The sequence below is a fragment of the Protopterus annectens genome, chromosome 3.part0 (assembly GCF_019279795.1).
Source record: "Protopterus annectens isolate FY-2018-M chromosome 3.part0, PAN1.0, whole genome shotgun sequence".
Taxonomy (NCBI): Eukaryota; Metazoa; Chordata; order Ceratodontiformes; family Protopteridae; genus Protopterus; species Protopterus annectens.
The window spans coordinates 663,533,731-663,560,793 of NC_056731.1; the positions used below are offsets into that span (position 1 = coordinate 663,533,731).

The following is a 27,063-nucleotide window of genomic DNA, read 5'->3' on the forward strand; positions in this document are numbered from 1 at the left end:
TGAGGTTTCAATAAAATCATCTCTCAGTAATAATACATTTGTTCTATTAATGTAATCCTTTTTATTCATTATCACAACCCCCCTCCCCCACCAATTTGTTTTCATAACTCTAATATTAAAATCATCATATAGTTCTCGCAAATATTTAGTGTCCACCATGGGCACATTTTAATACCTCCTGTTAATTGGTTTGGAGAGCAAACTGCAAATTTCACCTTCACATAACTTTTCAAATAGACTGACTGTATAATTGAGGTGGAGAATTAAATATACTAGATCTAACATTATTATTGCTAAACCACAAAGCAAGATTCAATTTGCCGGTATACATTTTTAAATCAATTAAACACTCAGCTACTCGAGCTCTCCTAGCTGGAATAAAATGTAGGTCCTTTGCTAAAACATCTGCATGACACCTTTTTATATCCTTGTCTGAGAAGTTGAAGTAATGGAAGTCTCCCAAAGAGTTAATTACTAACTCCTGATGATAGGAAGTCATAGCTGCAGCTGTCATTAATAATGGTTCTTGAAATTCCTGTTGTAAAAATGCTTCAGCTTCACTCCCTCCCTCACAAAGTTGTCCTCGCTGGGAGCCACTGGAGTCTACTGCTTTTTCTTCTGTAGTATCCTTTCAGATCTTCAAACACTGCCATATTCTAAAGGGGCAAAGGCTACAGTTGTACTATTAATAACTTCCTGTGGTTCATCTTCCTGTTGCCTTCCAATTGTCTTAAAAAAGCAGCGCTTGTAATTCTATTATGCCTCTGCATTGGTCGATTTGGCTATGCTGAACCTTTATCATACTCCTTCACATCCCTTTCAAAAAGTTTAACTTTACATTGCAATATATCATTACATAACGAATCCACTTTGCTGAAAATGTTCCCATAATTAGTTTCACAATGATCGAACATTACCTTATTCAATAGTGAGGTATTCTGAATGTACAATTCTGCCGATAATTGTTCGATCAGTTGATCATGGTTTTTGACCATGCTTCTCAACACTTCAATACCACCCTTATTTAAAATGTTAACTATTTCTTCATAAAACTTGGTTCCTTTTTGGACACTATTAGGAAATTTCCAAAAGTGGAGACCTTTAGACACAATATTCACCAAGATATTTTAATGACAGAGCAGTTCTCCAACTGCAGTTTTTAAACAAAGTCAGTTTTGTTCTCACTTACACTAGGTGTAACACACAACACATTAAAATCAAAATATTAGCCTTCCAAACCTAGAAATCCAACCAAGTGTTGGATGAAGTCGAAGGCATGACCTGATTAGGTGATCGTTGAGTAAGTGGGAGATCCAAACTTCCCCCACTAGCCATAAAAACATCCCAATACGATCACTGAGATGCCAACTGCATTTCAGAATTTTTTACCTGTTGACTCACTTGCTGTAATAACACAGTCAATTCCCCAGTATAAGGGCTAGTAATAGAATTGTTAACTTCTTCTAGTTCTGCTCCAACTCTGTAAGACATAGTGCTCACAAACTTCGAACTGGGACCAGGAACAACGACAAACCAAAGAATACCACAGCCCTGTTTGAAGTAGCAGCAGTCTATAATAAATACAACAAATACATCTATGCAGTGTGTGCTCTGGTTGATGTTGATTTGTGTGGTACTGTTAAATTGGGGAATTGCGTCAAAGATGTTGACCTGGCCAAGGCCTTTGACACAATCCCCCACTTGGGCAGCATTGAAAAGCTAACACAACTTGGTGTTAATCCCTATCTCATCAGATGGGTAGCCAAATGGCTCACAGATAGGACCCACAAGGTCAAAATAGGTGCCACCACCTCCAACAGCAGACCTCTCACTAGTGGTGTTCTCCAGGGAGCTGTCCTGGGACCCCTACTGTTTGGCATCTACTTCTCAGAGGTCCAGGCAAAGACCAAGGGCCTGTGGTTGACCAAGTTTGCAGTCAACTAAGTTGGGTGTTGTCACTGACTCCCCAAATGACATTAACATACTGCAAGAGGGTCTCACAGCTACAAATAACTGGGGCCAAAGTCATGTCCTTAAATTAAACACAAAAAAAGTATCATACCATTTGGCAAAAATATGGCCCCTACTGATTGCCACATCAAAGGCAACCCCCTAAGCACATAACCAGTGGTGAGAGACCTGGGTACCCAGGTTGACAACAATCTCACATTCGACCCCCATGTGGCAGCAGTGGTCAGAAAAGCCTTTTACATGGTTCATCTCATAAGTAAAGGGATTGCATCCAGAAAAAGGAGGTTATTACCTCTCTGTACTCCTCTCTCATTAGACCTACAATTGAGTATAATTCCCCGTTTGGTATGTACCTCTCCAAACACCTGCACCAACTGGAAAAGGCCACAGAAATACCTCACAAAGAGAATCCATGGCCTCCAACATCTGTACTATGCAGACAGGCTCAAATCACTATCACTTTACTCGGTATCATACAGATTATTCAGAGGTGATCTGTGTCTTGCCTACAAGGCAATATCAGACCCTGTCCTACTAGAAATGCTCCATATCCGTAAGTCTAACTCCTTGTGCAGTACCCATTCAATAGGCCTAAATCTAATATGCAACATCAACAAAACCTGCTGGAGAGATAGGGTTGTCTCCCAGAGGTAGCCCTGTCTCTGGAATAGACTTCTCATACATGTCAAACAGAGTACCTCGCTGATGTCTTCAAGCGCAATCTTGATGAGTGGATGGGAAACCACAAATTTGTCCCAGGGATTCCCCCTTTGTCCCTCATTGACAGGGGTGACAGGTGCTGACTGAGGTTTCTTTTTTGGGATTAAACTTTTGCTAGGCTTGTAAGGATCCCAGGACCATTATCCTAGTAACCTCCTATGATCCTATGTTATCTTTGGTTTTGTGAGAGTGCTTTGACTCTAATAACATTAATAAAGCTATATCTCTCACACACAAGAAACAATCTCTGCATTGTCTCAGAATGCACATTTCAACCAGGCTGACTACAGACACAGTTGGAAAATGTAAATCTATCATTCCCAGTGCTTCCTTCTGTGTAGCCTTGAATTAAAATACTCCCAGACCTACTACAGAGCTAAAGTGAAAGCAAGCAGAGCTGGCAAAGCAGTGGACTGTCACACAGTTCAGGGCTCAGAATAGTCTTGTTTATTGTGGTGTGTAAGACACAATACTGTTTCTGAGCAGACAGATCAACTGACATGCTAAGCACACAAAGAATGGTGTTGTACTAATGTGAAAATCCCAAAGAATAAGGCACCACATCTAGAACAACAAACTAATTTATTACAAAGCGCATTTTGTCCACAACAAATAGTTGAACTTAATCAGATGCAAGTACTTCATTCCCAAGAAACCGTTTAAATAACCCTATCAGTACCTGTGAGGGGAAACCGTTTAAATAACCCTATCAGTACATGTGAGGGTTATTTAAACTGTTTCTTGTGAATTAAGTACTTATATCCAATGAATTTCAACTATTTGGTGCAGACAAAAAGCGCTTTATAATAAATTAGTTTGTTGTTCCAGACATGGTGCCTTATTCTTTGTGATTCTGCAGTTTGTTTTCCTGTATTTTGGTGGTACTAACATCCCCTAAATAACTTTCCCTTCCTCAGAGTACATTATCCTTACAAATTGATCCCCATGTATTTCTATCATATTAAAGCATAACTTAACAGTTTCTTCCCCTCTGTGTCATTTCTATCCTAGTCAGTTTTGTCAATGCAGACCTCATTAGCGATGAATGGAAATCTCACAGTACTTTTTTCACAATGCATCTTCACTTGCTCTTACTTCATTTTATCAACCACACTTTAAAGTTGCTTGTCACAGAAAATTGCTCCCCTAATGAAATCTTGAGACTTGCTTTGCCATATTCCGAAATAATGAAAAAAAAAAATGTAACAGAAGAATGAATATCAAACACACTCTTCTCCTTTAAACTTGTATTTTGCACCTCCTCTCAAACAGAATATTCTGAGAAACCGAATTTTGGACTTAGTATAAGTAAATTCGGATTTGTATCTATTTAGTCTCCAGAACTCAGTATTCTACAAAGCAGGTCCCGAGATTTCAAACTATTACCCAGAGAGCATAAAGAAGATAACCTGGAGTGCTTTTTCTTATTTCATATTTAAAATGATTCTAAATGTATTCAGACTGAAAAATCACAGCTATTTTACTCTGTATTGTCTTTCACAGCCACACCACAAGCCTCCATAAACTTACTGAGCCATCTATACTATGAAAATAAAGAAACCTGATAACCACTCAAACTAAATTCACTAATCAACTGAACTTTACAAGAAAGTACATATTATACTCAGCAATGGGTGACTCGGGGAAGGAAGGTGGGAAGAAGACAGAACCTGAAACTTAAAAATTATACTTTTTAAAAGGCTGTGTTATCTGAGCTTTCTTTATATTTCTGCAAGCAGTGTTTGCAGGCTGAGTAAGACATATGTAGGAAACAAATAAGGAAGAGTTACTGCAAAGTCGTTACTTACGCTTTTACTGAGGATTTTTAGAATTAACATTTCTCTCTACCCCTCCCCCCCAAGTGAATGTACATGTGATATAACAGGAGAAACTTGTTCAAATTAATCTCAGCATCAACACCCTCACAATGCATTACAAGCAAAAAGTGGCTTTTTTAGAAAACAAGATCACGGCAGGATATCTGCCACGTGACATCATTGAGAAAGGCAGGTTAGGGTTGTTTAAAACTTCATAAGAGATAAATATTGCAACTTTCTTTTTACTTTCTGCTTGAAGTGGGTCTTTAAAGATGATCAGAAAGTTACTATGAGCAGACATGCAAGTGCTGAGATTTAAATCAAAAAGTACTGGATTACCATTGAAATGGACAGTCCAGTATTCTCAGAAGGAAAGAGAAAGAAAATTTCTAACTAGTAATTACCTCTAAGTGTAATTATGCTATGCAGCACAAAAAGGCAGTGATGTCTATTAAATGTTGGGTATATATATCATGCACAAAATATTCCAGAAATATTGCATTCATCTCTGCAATGCACAAGGCACTGGTATGGCCAAACCATACCACCATTGCTAAATTTAATTCTAATCATATAAGGCATACAAAGAGAAATTAAAATGAGGTGGGAAGTACTACAGTTAAAAATGGTGAATGGTGTAGAGATGGGTGGAGTGTGAGAACTCTTAGAAGATTGACATGCATACTTAAAAGGGATGAGAAAAAAACGGAGAAATAATGAGAATGTAACACACTGTTTTAGGATGAAGTTAAGGAGTATGTCTAGAAAGGGAATGAGAGAAAGAGACATGGGAAAGATATGAAAGGGGACACTAAGTTACAATTAAATACTGCTTCATGGAAGGAGTCATAGGTCACTGAAAGGTTTTGCCTACAGTTTAATTCATCACAAGAGTTTAATGTTGCCTGGGAGAAAGCAGAAAAAAGGGCAAAGGACAGGGACACTGAAGGAGCAACATCACAACACTCAGGTTTGACACACCATGGTTCTACTGCTATCTTCACATGTTCTTACACCATAAGTGTGCCAAATAGACAGTTGATAATCTACACTGAGGGTTGTATGACAAATCAACTGACTGGTACTGAGAAAACTACAGTACAGGGGTTCTGTATCCATTTTAAAGACACCCCTACCCATCTCTCAGAAGACAATTATTTTGAGACTTCTATACTAGCAAGGAATGACAAGAATGGAAATATATGACAGTAGTGGGTCATATGGCAACCATTCAATGGCCATCATTCTAACGGTCTGTATTTTCTAAAACAAATAACACAGTTCTCACATTTCTTTTCTTACTACATCAACACATCACCCCTATTTCCATTTTAGATCACATACTGGTCAGTGAAGTTGGACAAATGGCAAGACTCTCTTTGCAGGAAGGCATCCCAGAAATATAAGAAATTCACTAAAGTCAATATTCCAATAAAGAATCCCCTTCTAATCATACTTTGCAGAAGTTGTTTATGGAAATCAAACCACAGATGTTAATTCAACATTGCAAATTCTTAGCTTTAATGTGCTGATTAACTATTTTAAAAACGTTTTCTTTAAGTGCTATAAAACAATGCTATGTAATTATTTAACTTATTTTACTGGGTTTCCTACAAAGAGAAACAGGAGTATGAATCCAGTATGAAAATGGCAAATGGTACTTACCAAAACTTGAGCCTCATCCAAAAACTGTAGGCTAAAGTAGTCCACTTCCACCAAGTCCAAATGGTACACAATCTGATCAAACAGCTCCTGTCCTTTGGCAGTTTTCTGTAGGGCGAGAAAAAATATCTTAAAGACAAAAAAAAAAATCGCAATTCACATTGTATCAGCAGGCCAGTACACATATATGCAGTTGCACATAACACCAAGAAACAGGCTGTAGAACCTTCAAAAGAAGGCTTAAGTATGCATTCCTCACCACCCAACACATAACAATTAAAGAAGAGTAAACTATATACTAGTAGTCCATAGTACCCCACTTCTGTACTATCTCCCCAACCAAGTCAATAACAATGGTACCAACAGGTATAAAGCCAACATGGAATTCAGATTTAGTACATCAAGTAAGTAGATGTGAACTTAGTGCTACCGAACCGTTAAGATCAAAACTTGACAGATTACAACAAGCTACTGACAGTAGAATGAAATCTACAACATGATAATGGATAAAGGCTACATGACCGTATCTAGTATGCCCTCCCATACCAAACATGGAGAGTGTGTTTGTGTACTCTTTCTCCTTTGTAAGGCAGCTTTATGTTTGTCCTTGCCAACCCTGAATTTTCCCACTGTTGCAGGAGGTACCACCTACCACTTTTTATACAAGAGTTTCTCAAACAACATTTAGCTTGATGCTGGAAGATCAGATGACTCCAGGTTTAGTTCCCACCCAGAGGCTTGGATTAACTGGTCCAGTACTGACACAAGCCAACTTTCAGGTAAATGAAGGAATGCTATTATTGTTCCACTCCACAAGGAGCTTCACTTGACAATTACAGACCAATAAGTCCAACATGCATACTAGGCACGTGTTTTGAGAGGGTACTAAAGGAAGAACTATCAGAGAAACTGTCAATAAGTATTGATCTCTATCAATATGGTTTTACTGAGATCTGCTCATGTCTAACTAAATCTACTTATCTTTTGCCACCATGTATGAGACACTCTGGATACAGGACTCCCACTTCATGTAATTTATTTGGACCTTCCGAAGAATTCTGATGAGATCTTGCGGCCCATGGCAAGGTTCCACGTTAGTGCGTGCATTGGTAGATGGATAACTAATTGGCTGAGTAACAGAAAGTGATATGTTAAAACTGGGGAATGTCTTTCTAAACTCAGAGGCTTATTCTAGGATCTGTTTTGTGTACAGTGCTCATGTCAAGTGCCCCATTATCTGGAGGGATTGGTCTCAACAAATTCATACCTGATATGAAAGTAGGTTCAGTGGTCACTAAGGTACCACATCATGTCAATATTCAAAACTCTCTGGATAGGTTAGATGTTTGGTCTAAGTCATCATATGGCATTTAATACTAAGAAAACTAAAGTTGTGCACTTAGCAGACAAAATCAAGGTTACCCATTTGTTCTTAATAATACCATCTTGGACAACATCAACCAAATAAGAGATCTGGGAGTTATTAGGTTTAAGAATTTCTCCTTTGAGGCATATTTCTGGAAATGTTATGTCAAATGTATAATGGGAATTATTTGTAGTAGGGTCCTTGAGGTGTTACCACCAAACTATAAAGGAGTTATTAGACCAAATATTGAATATGGAACCTTGGTCAATATGCACAATTATTCTCTGATCAATAAACAAGCAATTGAGGTATAAGGACAGACTGAGAAAACCTTCTTTGTTCATTATAGATTACATACTGGTTAAAGAAGAAATAATGACTAACTAGGTGTTACACTAGGGATTAACTTCAATGCCCTTTTGACTGAAATAAGAAATATTAACAACTTTGTGGAGGTCGCGGGAGTAAAAACTGGTTTCCTCAACAGCACATTTCACAATAGTGCAGGGAACTAGTGGAACTCCTTACCTTTACGAAGGAAAAAAAGAACACACTGCCTTTAAGAGGGAATTAGGTAAGTGGCTGGGAGAAAGGGTGTTCACGCTAATGCTTAAAGCTGACAGACTCTCTGAAGGTGTCAAGTAGACTTGGTATGCCTGAGTGGTAGCTACATCCTGAGTGTGCCCATCCTTTACATAACACATTAAACTCCCATCTGCCTCATTTGGTAATATCTCAGGTGGATGTAAAAGATCCACAGGACTTACCGAAAAGAGTAGGGGAAGTTCTGGGGTGCCCTGGCCAAATTTCCCCTACTTGGTATCAATACTACCTCAGGTCTCCCCTGAAAAGATGCTATTAGTTTAGTGGGAATAATCCAGCCAGCAAAACATGAAACAAGTTTTTTTTTCCATCATCTACTCTAAGGGAACAGGTGTCCATGTCTCCCTTAGCCATTGTCCTCAAAAACTGAGAGCAATTCAAATATAGGTCATGAAACAAGAGTTGTATCCAAAAGCCTGCACGCAGTCAAGTAGCAGGGCAGAAATCTCCCACTCAAGAAACGCTACTAAAGAAGTCCATACAATGTAGTTTTTAATAGCGCTAAGGTGTCTTACTTGTTTGTAGTGTAGTTTCTGTGGCTAATGGAACCTACCCCCCCCCACACACACACGCACACACGCACACACACACACACACGCACACACGCACACTTTTGCCCACTAGTAAGTTACATGCAACTCCGCTTTCCCATATTGCCTAACAGCATACTCTCAAAGCTGTAGTTTACACTGTCATCCAGCTGGCGCTTTCCCATTCCCACTACTACTCCCTGGGTCAGCATAAGAAATTATTTCAAATATCTCTAACTCTTCAACTAAGTAACTTTATAACTTTCCTTTCTCTTTACTGGAAAAGTGACAAGGCTATAACAGTACTGCTGCATACACAGCCTTACTATGAAAAAGCATACTGAACAGTGTGTTTTTCTCTCTAACGAGCCAAACTGCTCTCACAGGGGTGTCAGCTTACTCCATTAGCTCTCACTGTACACTGATTCACTTCACTCCCCTATACTACCCCTACAATTATACTCTTGTAAGCCACATCCACATCTCTGCTAAACAAATAGCTACTCTCTCTCAGCTTCAAACTCTGCCCACCCTTCATAACAAATAACAGTCCTTATCATCACCTTTATCACTAGCTAGTAACTCAGACTATGAACCACTACTTATCTCACTTCTCTACATACTAGAATATTCTACATCCTACATTCTAATAAGTCACTCTTTTTACATCAAGGTCCTATAATCCACCGCATCCACCAACTCACAAGCAACAACAAACTTTCTTTCACTCATCACTTCCTGTCTTTGCAACCCCAGCCCCATACAGTTCCTTAATACAATGAAGCTAACAGAAATATGTTAAAAAATTAATTATTTCCCTGATTAGAGGCTTACTAATTTAGCTTGCTGTTAACTGAAAGTCAGATGGTACTTATGTGAGTATACTGGAAATGAAAAAGAAACAAAACTGGTTCCAATGTTTACTTCTGGAGTCAACTTTTTAGACTGCCCACATCTTAACTGATGAGCTGGTTCACGTACATACACTCTGCAATATGAATATACATGCTCTGCCCTCTGTGGTATACCTAAATCAGCTACTCAGATGAGACTTCAATGGTACTACACAGGTATCCTAAGTTTAAAAGTTGTGGCACTTTCCCTAAATAAAGAAGTAAACTTTCAACCGACTCCCTTAATGTCCTCCCACTTTAATAACGATGACCATTAGGTCAATGCAGCTCAGAAAAAAAAAATCGCTCATTTTGGCAAATTATTCTATTATTAAATTTCTTAACATTTAAAAGCTTAAATTGATGCAGTGATTGCTATGGTTAAGGTGTTTACCTTATAGACACAACGTGCAGAGTTTGATTCTCATATGGGATAATTGGCTAGGCTTAAAATGGCCCACAAGGGCAGTTGGCCTAGTACTAATCTATGAACCATTCATTTAAAATCTTGGGGGAATTAGTTCAAATGGTAGAGTGTTTGCTTTGCATGCGAGAGGTAGAGGGATCGATACCCTCATTCTCCATGTTTTTTGGGAGGTTGGTATAAATGTTAAAGTGTTGACCTTATAGACACAAGGTACAGGGTTTGATTCTCACTTTTAGTCTGGCAGCTTATGTGGCTCAGTGGACTACAGAAGTTAGCATTGGTGATGGCATTGATGGTTCTAATCTGGAAGTCTCCACATCTTTAATGAGAGGTTGGCATAATGTTTAAAGCTTTTGCCTCACAGCTACAAGGTACAGGTTTTGATTCTGATGGTGGGAGGTTGGCATAGTAGTTAAGGTGTTTACCTTATAAGAGCCAAAATGATGACAATAACTTTAATTAAAGATAAATCCACATCAAACAGTAAGTGCTTTAGGCACCACTGGACTTCTTCAAAGTCCAGTGCGGACGAAAGCGCTTACTGTTTGATGTGGATTTATCTTTAAAGTTATTGTCATCATTTTGGCTCTGATTCGGTTTGATTTTATTGATTTTTTTGTTTTTTCGGTATCAGTTGTTTTTGTTTTGTGTTTACCTTATAAGCACAAGGTGCAGGGTTTGATTCTCAGATGTAGTAACTAGCTAGGCTTAACATGGCCCACAAAGACAGTTAGGCCTAGTAGTAATCCATGAACCTATGCTGTAGATAAAATGGTGATCCTATAAACTGCCTGTGAGTGGGTGGGTGTGCGTGCATGCGCACAGTAAGTTGGTACTCTACTAAAAATCAGTTTAACTGCCTTGCACTCACTAAGTACCACAACGGAATTAGTTTAAGCTATCCCCCAGAAAATAAATGAAACCAAAGAATTCTAGTTCAACTGATAGCCAGGCCAGAATTAGCTCCATCAACTGAAAACCTACTCTTGCACCAATACACTGGCCCAATGCTTCCTGAAATTCACCAGCTCCAATGCCCTACCCCCACTAGTGGAAGCAAAATTCTTGACTTGGTTATTACTGACATGAGCAACCAATGCTCTACACCAATAGTCAATTCCTCCCTGGTTAGATCCGACCACAAACTAATCACCATGGAAATCAACATCTCACACACACACACACACACACACACACACACACACACATATACCCTCTGCAAAGGTAACCACCATGAAAAACTTCTCCAAAGCTGACTTTGGGCTCCTAAAAACAGAGGTGGCTAACTTCACGGCACCCATGTCAATGGAAAATAGATGCATGACTGCCGAATCATACACCAACGCACTGTATACACGTACATAAATGCATGGAACTAGCCATATGCAACAGAACCAAGATGCTGTCCTCCAAAAAAGGAAGCCAATTTGGTGGTTCCCTGCCATTGATAAACTCTACAACAGAAGGAAGAAACTGTTGCAGAAAAAGGTGAAGTCCCAAGACTGGAAAAACTCCCTTATTAGCCTCAGCAAAAAGTTGAGATCCCTCATCAAAACCTCTAAAGCCAGCTATGAAGGCAAAATTTGGGGCCGACACTAAAAACAACCACAAAGGCTTCTACAGTTATATCAAGAATCTCCACTGCAATACCCAGGTTTTCTCTGAGTTACTGCACAATGGTACTCCTATACTGAGCCAACAGATATTGCCAACATACTGTCCGACAGATTCAGTGCCAACTTTACCCCTCTCTCCCCTCCTAAAGGACCAATCACAATACCGGAGGAATGCCAGGCACCCAGTATTACTGCAGCACAGGTTAAACCTGCATTGTCCAAGGCAAAGAATTCAGCCTCCATGGGACCAGACAATATCCCTGGAAGTGTTCTACATGAACTACAAAGTGAATTGGCACCACATCTGTGTGCTCTGTTCAGTCACAGCCTCAACTCAGGCTTTCTCCCTACCAAATGGCGCACTGCTACAGTCATCCCTCTCCATAAAGGGGGAGCGACTACAGACCCTGGGAATTATCGCCCCATTAGCCTGATGAGTCTCATATGTAAGGCTATGGAGCACATCATCATGGACCTAATTAACAAGGATATGGGGAATCTCCAAACTCTAGATCCCCCACAATTTGGTTTTGTGAAAGGTAGATCATGCCTGCTCAACCTGGTTAACTTCTTTGAATCAGTCACCAGAGCTGTGGATGAGGGCAAGGCAGTTGATACAGCCTACCTCAATCTGGCCAAGGCCTTTGATACCATTCCCCACTCAGGAATCATTGATTAACTCACCAAACTATCAACCCCTATATCACTCGGCGACTTGCAAATTGGCTCACAGCTAAAACCCACAGTGTGAAAGTAGCGGACTCCAAGTCAGACTGCCAACCAGTCACGAGTGGAGTCCCACAGGGATCGGTCCTGGGTCCTCTCCTGTTTGGCAACTACTTCTCAGAAGTCCAGGTCAACACAGAGGGACTCTGGCGGATGAAGTTTGCATACGACTGCAAGCTGGGAGCCATTATTAACTCCCCAAGTGATGTAGACATCCTACAGAAAGGCCTCACTGAGATCAATGACTGGTGTCAAAACCATGGCCTTAAGCTTAATGACAAAAAATGCATCATCATCCCCTTTGGGAAAAACTCAGTTCCCACTAATTGCCACATCAATGGGAGCCCACTGAACACTGAAGGTGTTATAAGAGATCTGGGAACACAGGTTGACTGCAACCTCTCCTTTGACCACCACATTGCCACACAATGTGGCACATCTCATTACTAAGGGTTTTGCATCCAGGAAGAAAGAGGTCATCATCTCTCTCTACTCTTCCCTCATTAGGCTGGTCATCGAGTATAATGCCCAATATGGCATGTACCTCACTAGACATGTGCAACAGTTGGAAAAGCCACAAAAGTACCTCATGAAGAGGATCCTAGGCCTTAAACACATGTTCAACATGGACAGACTCAAAAAACTCCAGCTATTCTCTATCTCATATAGTCTACTAAGAGGCGAGCTCTGCTTGACTTACAAAGCCATGTCTGACCCAGCTCTTTTAGAAATGCTAGATCTAAAGAAATCCCATTCCCTCCACACCACACACTCCACAGACCTCAACCTCATTACCACAATCAACAGAACATGCTGGAGGGACAGGTTCATAACACAGAGACTGCCCATGCTCTGGAATAGACTTCACATACATGTCAAGCAGAGCGCCTTACTGGCCCTCTTCAAGAGAAATCTTGATGAGTGGATGGGAAATAGAAAGTTCACCTCGGAGATCACTCCAGTGGCTATGCTTGATAGAGGCACTGAGAACTAACCTCGGGTGGCACAATGCCAGGGCACTTCTATGGGCTAGGCTTGTAAAGGCTCCAGGGCCATTAGCGTAGTACACACCTATGAACCTATGAACTACCCCTCAACACTGCATAGACAAGGCAGATTATCAGAGAATGAATGAAACCAGAGAGTTCTAGTTCATAGACTCCCTTAATACAAGACATTCCACGTTAAAAAATGCCAATTTATTGTAGAAAATTAGTAGAACTCTTCCCACCACATCCTATGTATTTATTTTCTAGAACTTACAGTTTCTCCCTAGTAATAGGCCAGCTATCTATGAATGTAACACAATTCTTAAAATTTCTTGAAACATACAAAATACATGGAAAATATTTACTATTTTACAAAGAATTTAATGGGCCCAGAGTACTGTTTTAAAAGACCAGTCTTTCAGATGGTCAGGTTTTTTTTCAAATCCGTGAGTGAAATTACATAAAAAATTTAAGAAAAATAATTTTCAGCAGCAGTTTACACAAACTGCAGAAAGCTATAAGCACATTGCTACAAAACTTCGTCTTCTTCTTTCGGCTTTTCCATGTTAGGGGTTGCCAGAGCAGATCACATGTCCGCTCATGATTGGCAGTGGAGTTTTACGGTGTCGAGTTGCCAGCCTGGTGCCCAACCTTCCACAGAAGGCACATACATGCACTCACACCTAGGGCCAATTTAGACTGTCCAATCCACCTACAGCATATGTCTTTGGGAGGAACCGGGAGCACCTGGAGGAAACCCACGTGACCACAGGGAGGACATGCAGATTCCGCACAGAAGGCACCCCAGCCGAGGATCGAACCAGGGAACCTCTTGCTGTGAGGCAACAACACTAACCGCTGCACCACCGTGGCCGCCCAAGCACATTGCCACAAAACAATGCAGAAAGAAAACTACTGTAAACATACACCAAATGGAATTTAAAGAAAAGCCACTTTCAAACTTTTGGAAACTAGCAGAATTTGTGATGTCATGCCATTCCACAATGTATGTCACGGCTCACGATGGCAATTCTGTACTCAAAAGCAGAATTTTTTTTTTTTTTAACAGTCATGTTTTCTATGTGCATTCCAGATGTAAAACCACTCTAGTTGACAGCTGTCAAATGCACGCTTTTTCTTTAACCAGATAGATCATTTTTATTAAAGAAATTCTGGCACACAAGTGCAATTTCCATACCATGTAAATGAACACTAAAACAAAGTAAGCTTCATGCACACACTTAGCAGCTAAGTGTGCCAAGAAACAAACACTGAAGATTGTACACTGTATATAAACAGTTACTGTTGACAATGTGTCCTGCTGATGCCACCATTGTAAAATGAGTACAAAAAGGACTAGTGCTGGCAGTACAAATAGACTGTGCTGTCAGTATTGCATACGGTTTAATGCAACTGCAAGCAAACGCCTGTGTGTAGTGTGCATAAAGCTTACTTATCAACTGGATTTTTTAACCAACATTGTGCTGGCTGACTGTCAGACTGTGCTCATTGTTTGACTTTTATTTCTTTCTTTTAGTGCTCTTTAATTCCTTTGGTCTGTGTGTTCTTTAACTTTTTCTCTGTTACTAAGTATTTGAGAAGTTTATTCTCCTTTGTCTTTTGTAAGTGGTTAATTAGAAAAACTTCCCCTCATCTTGTGAAAGTCTCCATTTGTCTAATCAGCACTTAAAGTGTCATTTGACAAATGACAGCTAACTGATAACAAACATTGTAGCATTCTCGTAAGCTTCTTTGTGGGAAGAGCTCTGTTGTGACTGAAGACTGACAGTAAGCTGCCTTTGCCTACATGGACCCGTATGGTGCCCTGTTCTTTGTTTCATGCGCTATACATTCTGAAGCTGGACTGGAATCTTGGACTCATTGTGGCCTTCTGCCACCATTCTTACAGATCAGGTTTAAAAACCTTTGTGCATCCATTGGACTGCTGTCTTGACTAGTGTTGACACCTACTGGTCTTCATCTACTTTTGGCTGGAATTTTGAGGTCCAACTGAAATCTCTCCTTAACTTCCAGTTTTTCATAGTCAGAGGTGATGTGTTCTTCAGGCTATTAGACATTTTCTTACTCATTAGAGAGTTGTCAGAAATACCATTAAAACGGTCAGAGATTTAGTGACCTGTGTTTCCTTGTTACTCTCTTCAGGACCTTTTGTAGGGCGTGTGTTGGCTCATGTAAGCACACTCTAACATATTTTAAATGGACAACTGTATTTAATGAGTGAGCAGATTGTTTTGGTATCCATATTTGATGATGTTCCAAGTGAAAGGACCAGTCTGAGATTTTTCACAGAGCAACTGACATATCATCAGACTTGTATAACATTTGCAGTCATCATGCGCTCCACATAGACATGATTACTTCTCTGTCTTAGTAGTCCCGTTGTTAGCAGTTGCCTGTTTTTACTGTACTTTGACAATGAAGCAACTTACTTTAATAATTAGTCTATTTGGAATTTGTTGAGTTAAGAGCTTTTCTTTCAGGATTTTAATTGGGTGCTAAACTTACTTCACCCAAAGCTGTACAACACTTACAACATATTTAGTCTAAGCACCATCTTTATTTTTTTTACTCTATAATTTTTTTTAATTTTACTTTAATTGCTAACCAACTTTTGTACTGATTGTTGTTTGTTCTTGTTATGTAAAGTGTTCATGAATTAAACACTATAATAATCCTAAAGACAAGCTTTCTGATTCCAAACATAAAACTGAGACAATACCAAGGATGTTAAGATGTCATTGTTACCTACCAGGATACTGTAATTCAAGGACTCCAGTTTTGGCACAAGCTTACTTTTCATTACTCATACTTTGGCTATGTAAACACCTGATGACAGAAGTGAAAGCATGTGCCTAGTACTAACAACATGAGCAACAGCTATCCCCACTGCCCCTCTCAACTTCCACCCAGCTGAAATACTTGTACTAAATTTCCATAACAACAACCAGAAAAAACTCGTCATCATTGCAAACTATATTTCTTCTGACAAAAACATCCCTATTATCGAAAATATACTATCCTGGATCTCTCAAAATATACCACATGATACTATATTACTTGGAGACATGAATATAGGCTGGAATACCCTTAATACTGAAGCCCCTGACCAAAGCATTCATCTGTTTGGATTTGCACAACTAATCATTACCCCCACTTATCTTAATAAGCAGTCTAACACAGGTTCTACACTTGACTGGATTCTGACCACTGACCCTCTCCTCTACCATAACCCATGCTCACTCCCAGATGCATTAAGTGACCACTTACCCATCCAAGTCCAAAGACACTCACTCCAACTTAACAAACCTCATCTTTTAAAGAACCGTCGTAACTCTCTGCCTTTAATTCCTCTACTTTCGATAACAGACTCGCATCCATTAATTGATCTAGCCTGTTCTCTTCTCTTAATCATTCTCTTAATGATGCAGTTCTAGAATTCAACAGCATATTCCTAAACATCCTGAACGACCTAGCACCCCCTCGTAAAATAAGAATAAAATCCAATTATGCCCCCCGGCTCACAAAAGATACTTGCACCCTTATGCACCAGACTCAACATGGAAAACATGGCAAAAATCCAAATCCCCTACTCACCATCAGCTGTTCAAAGAACTTAGGAATCAGACCAAAAGACAAATATACAATGACATGAAAAAGTTCTGCTATAAAGCTACTGCCCAATCTACCCATCAGTCCACCCCCAAAAACTTATTTTCAAACATCAACGTTATCCTTCAGTCTGAAAAACCTCAAACCCCTAGTCCTTATTCCAGCCTCTCCCCACAAGACACCACCTCTCTCCTTAACCAGTTCTTTATTGACACCATCACTAAACTACTTAACACCAACAAAACTCGCACCTCATTTCTCCACCACAACCTGAAGCAAAGGAGGCACTCTTCTCTCTCAAACCTATCTCAGTATCTTACATTACATCTCCACACCTAAACCTTAAACCTTGTTCCCCTTCTGCTGACAACCTACCCCCTCTTTTTCTCAAGCTTGCAGCCAAATCGATTGTCTACCCAGTTTCTATGATCATAAACAGATTCCAACAAAGGAGGCAACTCCACTGATCCTTCCAACTATAGACCCATTGCTATCCTTTCCCCCATCTAAAATCCTACAAAAAAGTGTACATTCCCAATTGCTCAAATTTCTCATCCATAATAATCTCCTTACTCCTGCTCAACATGACTTCTGGCCAAACCATAGTAGCTCCACAGCCCTCCTATCTTTCATTCACACTGTTGCAGAAGCTTGTGACTACAACAAACCTGTCTCAAGTGTATTCTTAGACCTGTCAAAATCCTTCAGCAAGGTATCCCACTACATATTCCTAGCCAAACTTGCCAGCCTACATCTATCTCCCACCACCCTCAAACAGTTCTCCAGCTATCCTACAAACAGACAGTCAGTCAGATGGCAGTCTTCCTGCTCTACTTTTCTAGCCATTCACACAGGCATTCCCCAGGGCTCCATCCTGGGGAATCCCTTTTTTTTTAATATCTTCACCAATGACCTCTATACTTCAATCTCTCATTCCACCCTTATACAATACACTAGCAATTCCACACTTATCACCACCTCTGACACACTGTCCCAACTTCAGTCACTCACTCAAGAATCTTTCATTTCTGTAGAAAATTGGCCAACTAAAAATCAACTTATTTTGAATCCAAAAAAGAGTAAACTTCTACTCTTTCTCACTAAATCTAGTAACCATCTCCAGGGGTGGCTAGTGCTATAGGACTGCAGTCCCCACCCTAAGTTGTGGAAAGAAAACAAAAACAAAATTAAAAAAAAAAAAAAAAATGGAAAAACAAATAAAAAAAACTTTTTCTCAGTCCCGGAACGACTCGCGCATGCACAGTTTAGACTGGGAACTCCTGGAACTCGTGCATGCGAGTTTCACAGATGGGAACTCCAGACTGTTTTGTCAGCAGTCCAGATAGGAGGAAAGGCCAACTCTGCCCTGCAACCCAGAAGTCTATGCAGTGGCAACCGCACAGAATGGAAGATGTCCAGACTGCAACCTCCACAGGCTGGACTCTGCTCTCATGGGGGAAACCTGACTTTGGAGCCTGCTCTTGTGGGGAAACTGTTACCGGACTCCGGAGCCTGTGCGGAACTGTAGATGGTTACTGCAGCCTTGTAGGGAACAGAAACAAAAGGTGACTGTTACTGGAGCCTTCTCTCAGCACAGGTAGGGAACTGAAACAGCGGTGTGTGTGTGTGCGTGCGTATGTAATTCCACTATATTGTATGTATGCTGATTTCCACCCAGAGGCACAAAACTAAATACTGCTGTTGCCCTGGACCTTCAAGCTACATAATAATTTCTTTGCCAGAAGTCCTTGTTTGTACATAGTAAGACTTCTTAAGGCAAACAGATTTTCTTCTTCATTTGATATTTATCACCTTTCAGGGGGGAACCTGATGGGCAGGATTTCATTTCTGGCTGATTTGTTGAACCACTTTTGCTTACCTGTGTGAGACCCAAAAGGAGGAAGGGGTGTGTATTCCTGCTGAAGCCTTGGCAGTGGAAGAGAGAGCACAAATTGTTTTAAAACTTGCTTGTGTTCATATGGCTGCAGAAAGAGCGAGAGCAAATGTTTGTGCTATTCTGAACTGTCACCTCTTTGTAAAACTAAAGAAAACTGTTTCCTGATTAAACCTGGAAATAAAACTATTAATAGTGGGAAAACCTCACCACTAAAGTTACTTGAGTAGTTTGCATTACTAAGCCCTATCAGGCTATAGTGAGGGAGTGAACCCTCTGTTTTTCATTTTGAACTACCCTTTTGAATTGCAAAATGCCTTATTTTAATGTTAGTCCGTCACACAGTAGTAACATTTAAAAGTTCAGTTTCTACTTTTTTACTGTTTTAAGTAGAGCTGTTTTATTTCCCTGTGAAGTGTCCCAGCCTTGTTAAGGCTGCTAACCCTAAACTTAATCTGGTCCTTAACCCCAATGTGCAACTTACCTTAAAAAAAAAAAAAAACATTTCCATAACACTTTACTTAGACAAACTTTGTCTGAACATAGTGGTAGGTTTGGGTTAGGGCATTGTAACCGAACGAGTTTTCCTTTTAAGTTTTGTACAACTGCAACCCACTCAAATAATATTTTAAGAACTGAAATGATATTTGTTTCACTTCAAACAGCCTGTAAACATACTATTCAAGTCTTGTGAGAAATATGAATTAGGCAATGCATGTACCTCAGAACGGTCCCTGATTTTGACAAAACTTTTAGCTCTTTCCCTCTTAATCCCTCCTAAAACTGATGACGTTTGGAGGCATGGCGATGAGTTATGCTTAATAAATAATGGCAACAATTAGAGTTACAGACTTCTTTTACTTTAGAAAATGTATATTAATTTGCATTATCTTATTCTGTTAACATCTCAAGTTAATAGCACAGACATTTTAAAAAGTGCCCCTGATTATTTCTGGATCTGTCCCTAATTCTTTTGAGATTTGTACCTATTTACTTGAGAGCTATGGCGATGCATACAGGGTCATCAGTCCATCCAGGAACTGGACTGTCAGTAGAGTAACGTTGGTATGATCTTGGTTCTAAATATCAAAATGTTATTTGCATGGCCATTTAATTGTACAAATAGAATAGTTAAAGTTTTTTTTTCTTTTCTGTATTAAAGATGGAGGTAAAAATCAGTTGAGATTGGTAAATTCTTGTAATGACATCATCAGCTTATAATTGGCACTGATTCCTCTGTTATTCACGGCAAAGACATTAATAAAAATATTATATACTTCAGTAAAAAGCACTAAACTTTGAAGTCTACTAGTTGGTACGAAAAAGCCTCTGATGTCATGAATATGCATCTAGCCTCCTAGCTAAGAAAACTATAGAACCAATCCCCTTCTTCCACAGCCCATATGTTAGTCATCTTCTTGAGTATGAGCATTTTATAATTTGTTGACTGAAGAGGCTTCATGCTGTCTCTATATGTTAGCATACTGACTGATGCTGTCTACACTTTAGTGTCAGTGTGTGTGTGTGTGTGTGTGTGTGTGTGTGTGTGTGTGTGTGTGTGTGTGTATTGTTGCCTGACCGCTACAGGTTCTCTGGTTTGATCCTTGGCTGGGGTGCCTTCTGTGTGGAGTCTGCATGTCCTCCCTGTGTTTGTGTGGGTTTCCCCTGTTGTCCTCCCATCTTACAAAGACATGTGTCTGTCTGGAGTGTTTCTCCCTGGGCCTCTGCTGAAAATTGTTTTTTGTTCTGGTTAACAAATGTTAAATAAAAATGACAAGCATTTGAATTTCGGACTTCATATTCTTTAGAAAGTACATGGTAACACAAAATCTTTTATTCTAGCAATGTTTTAAGTTTATAAGATGGCTATTTTAAATTTCTCCCTATTTTTGGGACTGTATTCCCCCATTATTGGCTTTGTCTGGGTGTTTTTCTAAGAGGTTGAGAACTATGGTGAGAACTGAATTCACTGAATATGTTTGGTGCTGTATTCCCCCATTACTGGCTCTGTCCGGGTGTTTTTTGCTATGAGGTTGAGAACTGAATTCACTGAATATATTTGGGAGCTGTATTCCTCCATTACTGGCTTACTCTGGGTGTTTTTCCTAAGAGGTTGAGAGCTATGGTGAGAACTGAATTCATTGAATATGTTTGGGGGCTGTATTCCCCCATTATTGGCTTTGTTCAGGTGTTTTGTGCTAAGAGGTTGGCAGCTATGGTGAGAACTGAATTCACTAAATGGTAGCCACTTAAGTTTCAGTCTTCCTCTCTTTCACAAAACAGCTAATTTGGCATAGTGGTATGTTGCTCTGACTGTTTTGCACAGGGTCCTGGGTTCAAAACTTGGCAGTGAAATGTATGGTGGCAACACAGCATTTTATTCTAGCAACTTTCCAACACTATACAATGTTTAAAATGTGTCCCTGGTTTTGGGGCTTTTTCCCCCCCCCCAATTAATTTTGGCTTTTTCCAGATTTCTTGTGCTGCAAAGTTCAGAGACACAGCTGAGTGTCGAGTAGATTTTAAAAGGAGCCGAGAGCTGCAGCGGAACAAAAGTTTAGTGCCGCTTATGCTAAGTATGCTTGCATTGTTAATAGCACAACAGGTAGTGTACTTGCTTTTGATGCAGAAGGCCAAGTAATGGTTCATTGGAATGGCTGCAGGGGGAGGGGGCTCCATTCGACCATGATTTTGTGAGGGGGGGGCAGTAAACTCAAAGACAGCCCTGTCTGAACTATACCTCTCAACTGTCCAGATTTTTGCAGAATGAATAGATTTTTTGCTTCTTATTTTTGGTTTGTTCCTCATAAAATGTGTGGTTTTCTGGCAAATCATTTAGGAATGAAGTCACTAAATAATGACAGACACTGAGTTTCAGACTTCATAACCTTCAGAAAAATGCATGCTAAAGCAAGACCTGTTATTCCATCAACTGTCTCAGTTTATACATGAGCAATTTTTTAGTACTGTTTATATGCTCCCCCAATATATTTGGCCTTGTCCAGATTTCCTGCATTAACAGGTTGAGAGCTACATGCAAATAAATTGCTTTATAGACTTAGGCATATCCAAACCTCTCAACTGCCCACGATTCTGGCTCAAAATGCTGTTCTTCCCCTAATAATCCCTCCGCAAAATGGCAATTTTGGAAGAAAACATGAAGGGTTTACAATAATAAATAACTGTAATAATCAGAGTTATAGATTACTTTTATTTCAGAAATGCATGTAGATCCTTTTATTTTGTCAGCTGCTCAAGTAAGCAGTACTAATATTACAAAGTGTCACTTCTTTGATAGGTTCCCAGCTGTATTGTGTGGCTATTTTATATTTCTGCATCACATTTGTGGTCCATTTTTCATAAAATTGTGTTTTTTGGCAAATTAGTGGCAAATCATTAAAAACTGAAGTTAGAAAATAATGACAGACATTTCAGTTTCAGATTTGATACCCTTCAGAAAATTCATACTAATGCAAGACCTAATATTCTATTATCTTTCTAAGTTTATAAGAGCAATATTTAAAAATTGTCCTTATTTTGGGGCCTTTGTCCCACTTCTATGTATGGCTTTGTACAGGTATCTTGCTCTGAGGTTCAGAGGTATGACAAATGTGTCAGGGCCATCACAGTCAGCCAGAGACATTTCAAATTGTGACATACTTGTTGCACACCACTCCCTCATGTAGTGACTCTGGATGTATCCAAGCAAGGCAAGGAACAGTTATGCAGTGTAAATGTGCAGAGTATCCCCCCATCTAAGGTAGACACAAGTACTACAGTGGCTTTACATCTGTCCTTGATTTTGCAGAATGTTCTGGTTTCTGTCATATTTTTATACTGTTGATTTATGCTTATTATTATTCAGAAAGTGCCTGCTGTTCTATATTTAAGTAGCAATGTTTTAATGACCATCAGGTAAGCTTGTCTGAGATTTTAAGATGCAAGTAAGTTTTAATAAGCATACTGTTAAAGAACTGTCAACACTGAAAGCCTTTATGTTGTTGCCATGCAGAGAATACTTACATAACTAGATAAAGTATAAGCCTTGGATTATTGAAATGCATATGACAGTATTTGTAATAAAGGACAGGATTACATTATTTTAAGAAGCTCATTACATTTGTTGGAGACTTGCAGTCATCTTTGCAGGCTTTACCTGCAAACTAAACAGAATGCCAAGCTATCGTGTGTGGTCCATAACCTGTGCAGTAATCCTTTAAGCAATGTATGTTGAGCTTGTTTCTTGTTTGATTTTAATTTTTTACTTTGATCATGTTTTCCCAATGAAACAAGTAAATAGTTGTTGTCAGGCAGCAGGTCTTTTTTGGATAAGAAACATTTTTACAAGAGAGATTGCTACTTTCAGCATGTTACTTGGTACTTTAATAAAGCTGAATATAAATTATAATTAGAACTGCAGTGCAAGGAGAAGTGGTTTGAGTTGAGTGCTGCTTGTTTTTCTTGCACTTGATTTTTTTGACTGGCATTCCAGTAACGTATTTAAAAAGTAAATTATTTTTCATGCCTCACAACCTTTTTGTTTCCATCTAGATATTAAGTAAGCTGTCATGCAGCTAATGCATTGACATATTTTTTTCTTCTACACTTCATTTTGTCTTGATTGGACTCTCATAATGATGGTTTGGCACCCAGGGCAGCTTATTTAAAGTTACAGTTTCTGTGGTTTTGAGCATAGCCCCTCCCCTTTCTAGTTGGACACACCCATTCCCCATTGACCCCACCCATTCAGCTGTCTCCTGCAGCCCCCCTTTGATTTGAAGTCACCAGCCACCACTGACCATCTCAAACAAGCTTTCACAATTTCCTCTTCTAACAAAACCATCACGACAATAGAGCATCACACAAAATTACTTGGAATGATGATATACGATCAACTAAAATTTGATCTACACATACAACAGTCCATCAAAAAAACAAACCAAAAACTAGATCTCCTGTATCGGAACAAGAAATTCCTAACTACTGACTCTAAACCTACTTACTCCTAATCCTTCTCTATGCAGCTCCAGTTCTTACAAATCTCCAATCCTCTCTTTGTCTTTACCAAACTTTAACAGACTTGCAACAAAGTTGCTAAATTTGCAACTAACCTACCTAATACCTCTCACCACTGTATTGCTCTAAAAAAACCTTCACTGGATGGAATTTCCACACCGTCTCAAACTCTCACAACTCCAACTAACTCACTTTCTACCAAAAAAAAAAACACTGCCTGCCTCTCCCTCTCCAGTACTGTGAATTACTATATCTCCCACTCCCACCACAAAGTACTGATAAATTCCTTCCAGAAACATACAAATCCAACAAAACAATCGGCAAAATTGTATATATATCCTCAGTATTTGGGATGCTACATAAGGTGAAAGGGAGATTGTTCCAGAAGTAAGACACAAACAGTTTCAAAAAAGAATTAAGAATTTCCCTCTGTAAGTCATGTCTATGCCCCTGTCAGGACCCTACTTAAATGGCTCTACCACTTTCTTCACTGGCTAGAATCACCTTCTTGCAGCTTATGCCTTAAGCATACAACATCTTATAACTAACAAATAATATAAAGCAGATGATGGTATACTCTCACAAAATTTTTACCTAACGTAAGAATTTTTCTCCTGTATTATATGTTACAAGTCCTCTATGTATATACTGTAAGTAGCAAACAAACTTTACTAAGTGTCTTATTTGTACTTGTTATTTTACTTTGTTACTTTCTCTACTTTCTGTTACTCAGCTTTGTGATTTTTGGATAACTGTTATTATTACTCAATATTGTGAAATTGTATAATTGAATTACTTGTACATTCAGATGGAGCTTTTTTCCTCGGGTCTCCACTGAAAATGGGCCTTTGCTCAGCTGGACTAACCCAGTTAACAAATGTAAAATAAATAAATAAACATGCAATTCTAAGGCTGCCACTTTAATAAATAAACATAATATATGCAATTCTAAGGCTGCCACTTTAACACCAGAAATGTAGCCCATGGAAATGACTGGCACTCCTAGAAAATCACTTTGATCCATCATGGTTATACAGCAACTCCTCATTTACTAGATGCAAATATGTGCACTGGTTTCCAAGTGAAAACTCACATACACAGAGCATTGATAACCTTTAAATTCATTTGCAGGTGGGTTGTCTTAATGGTTAAGGTGTTTACCTTACAAGCACAAAGTACAGGGTTTGACTCTCACCTTTGGGCTCACTTTCACAGAACTCTGCAACACTTTGTGTTTTTACTGCATCCAGGTTAAACTAATATTTTCTTGACTTACTGCATGTGTACTTGCTTTATACAGTGACACCTATTGTTTTTAAGCATTTTTAAAGCATTTACTTAATTTTGTCGGGAAAAATGTCATTTCTCTATTTGTTGGTTTTTTTCTAGTTTTGTTTGCCTCCAGATCACCATGCATAAGGGCAAATTTGCCAGGGACATAGTTGTTTGCTAGTTGTTTCCTGTTTAAGCTGGACTTGAGAGGTACTTTTTCTGTGCTTTTGCATTAATAAATTCCAAGATCGTCCATCTTGTGGGGGAAGCACTATATTTCTTAGACAAAGAAAATATGAAAAGGTGGGACAGCCATGAGTGCCTGTAGTTTTGAGACTCCCCTGGCAGAAGGGAGAGCCAGCAACAAAATACTTTTCCAGGTGCAGAATCTGAGAATAGAAGGGGTGGCTACCTCGAAAGGAGGCAGTGTGTGTTTTTCTAACACAAAGTTGAGATCTCAAGGAGGGGGTACAGGTTTCCTGGGGGGGGTGGTAAGCGTAACACCCCTTTTAGAAATTGCTTGACCTCAAGCTTGGACATAGAAGGCTGGCTGAGGAGGAGACAGGATGATATAGTTGAAAAGTAGCTTTAATGGAGGAATAGGCCAGACCTTTCTTCATGAGCTCACTCAAAAGATAAGAGAAGATGACCTCTGACTTTGTAGGGTCCTGACTGTTTGCAGGACACCATTTATAAAATTTCTTCCATTTGGCTATGTAGGATTTTTGTGTAGTAGGTTTCCATGCCTCCTGGAAAAGCCAGAGCACTTCCTTAGAAAATTGATGACTAAAAGGGATCAGGATCTTATCATCAGTCTTACGGTGAGGGATGATAGGCTGAGATGAGGCAATGAGCCCTTCTCCTGTGTGATCAGGTCCAGTTTGTGGGGTAGCTTGTGGTGACTACCCCTGGCTAAGTGATAGAAAAGGGGATTCAATGCTACTTTTGCCAAAAATGCAAAAAAATGCAGAAAAATATCTAAAAAAGAAAAAAAAATTTTCTTCGAATCTTTAGTAAAACTTTTGGTAAGAGAGAAAGTGGAGAAAAGGCATAAAGAAACTTCCCTGTCCATTGGAAGGATAATGCATCTCTTCTTGCAAAAGAGAGGGAGCCGTTTGTTCTTCTCTCAGGCAAATAAATTTATCTGTGGTGTTCCCCACCTGTGGACCAAGTCTTTGCCTGTTGAGGGTCCATTTGTTGCAGTCTTCGAACGACCTGCTTAGGGAGTCTACCAGGATGTTGTCTTGTGACAGAATGTCAATTGTTTGAAGGGACATGCCCAGCTGGGTAGCCAGTTTCTATGTAATCTAAACTAACCTGCATAATTTTTATGACGTGGTTCCTCCATTCCTGCTTGCTTTGTTGTGTACCACATGACTGTTATGTTGTCTGTGAATACTCGTAGAGGCCCAAGTTTCCAGAGGTGGGTGAAAACATGCAGGGCTTGAATGAGACCCCTCATCTCTTTCAGGCTGATGTGTTCTTTCTTAAGGCTGGACTGCCAATGGCCTTGGACCTTGCGGATGCCCATCCTTGCCCCCCAGGCCTCCTCTGAGGAGTCTGAGTACATTTCTTGACTTGGAGTCTGGGCCTTGAAAGGCAATCCTGGATTAAGGTTTACCTGTGTCACTAACTACAGGATCTCCTTCTTGACACACGGCATAAGGGAGAGCTGTCAAGGGGGTGAGAATATTGAGACCACACATTTTCATGTACCCCTGAATTTTCATCATATGCAATCTAGCTAAAGGGAGCAGTGGTATGGCTGATGCCACAAATTTCAAGCCTCTTTAAATCTCCCTGGCTGCACAAGCTTTGAGGGAATTAAGGGATTGGAAGTAATTTGCAAAGTTCTGTACCTTTTCCTTATGCAAGAAGGCCTGCTTGCTCTGTGTATCCAGCCTACAACCCAAGAAGAACAGGTCTTGAGT

General features: G+C 39.6%; 1 protein-coding gene across 1 annotated transcript in view; it reads right to left on the minus strand.

The window, feature by feature from the left end:
• LOC122796516 (band 4.1-like protein 4B) overlaps window positions 1–27,063 on the minus strand; it is a 2,320,263-nt gene that overhangs the window by 1,488,708 nt on the left and 804,492 nt on the right. Inside the window, exon 2 of the mRNA XM_044065074.1 lies at window positions 6,174–6,278. Coding sequence (XP_043921009.1) covers window positions 6,174–6,278 — 105 coding nt within the window. The remainder of the gene's footprint in view (window positions 1–6,173; window positions 6,279–27,063) is intronic.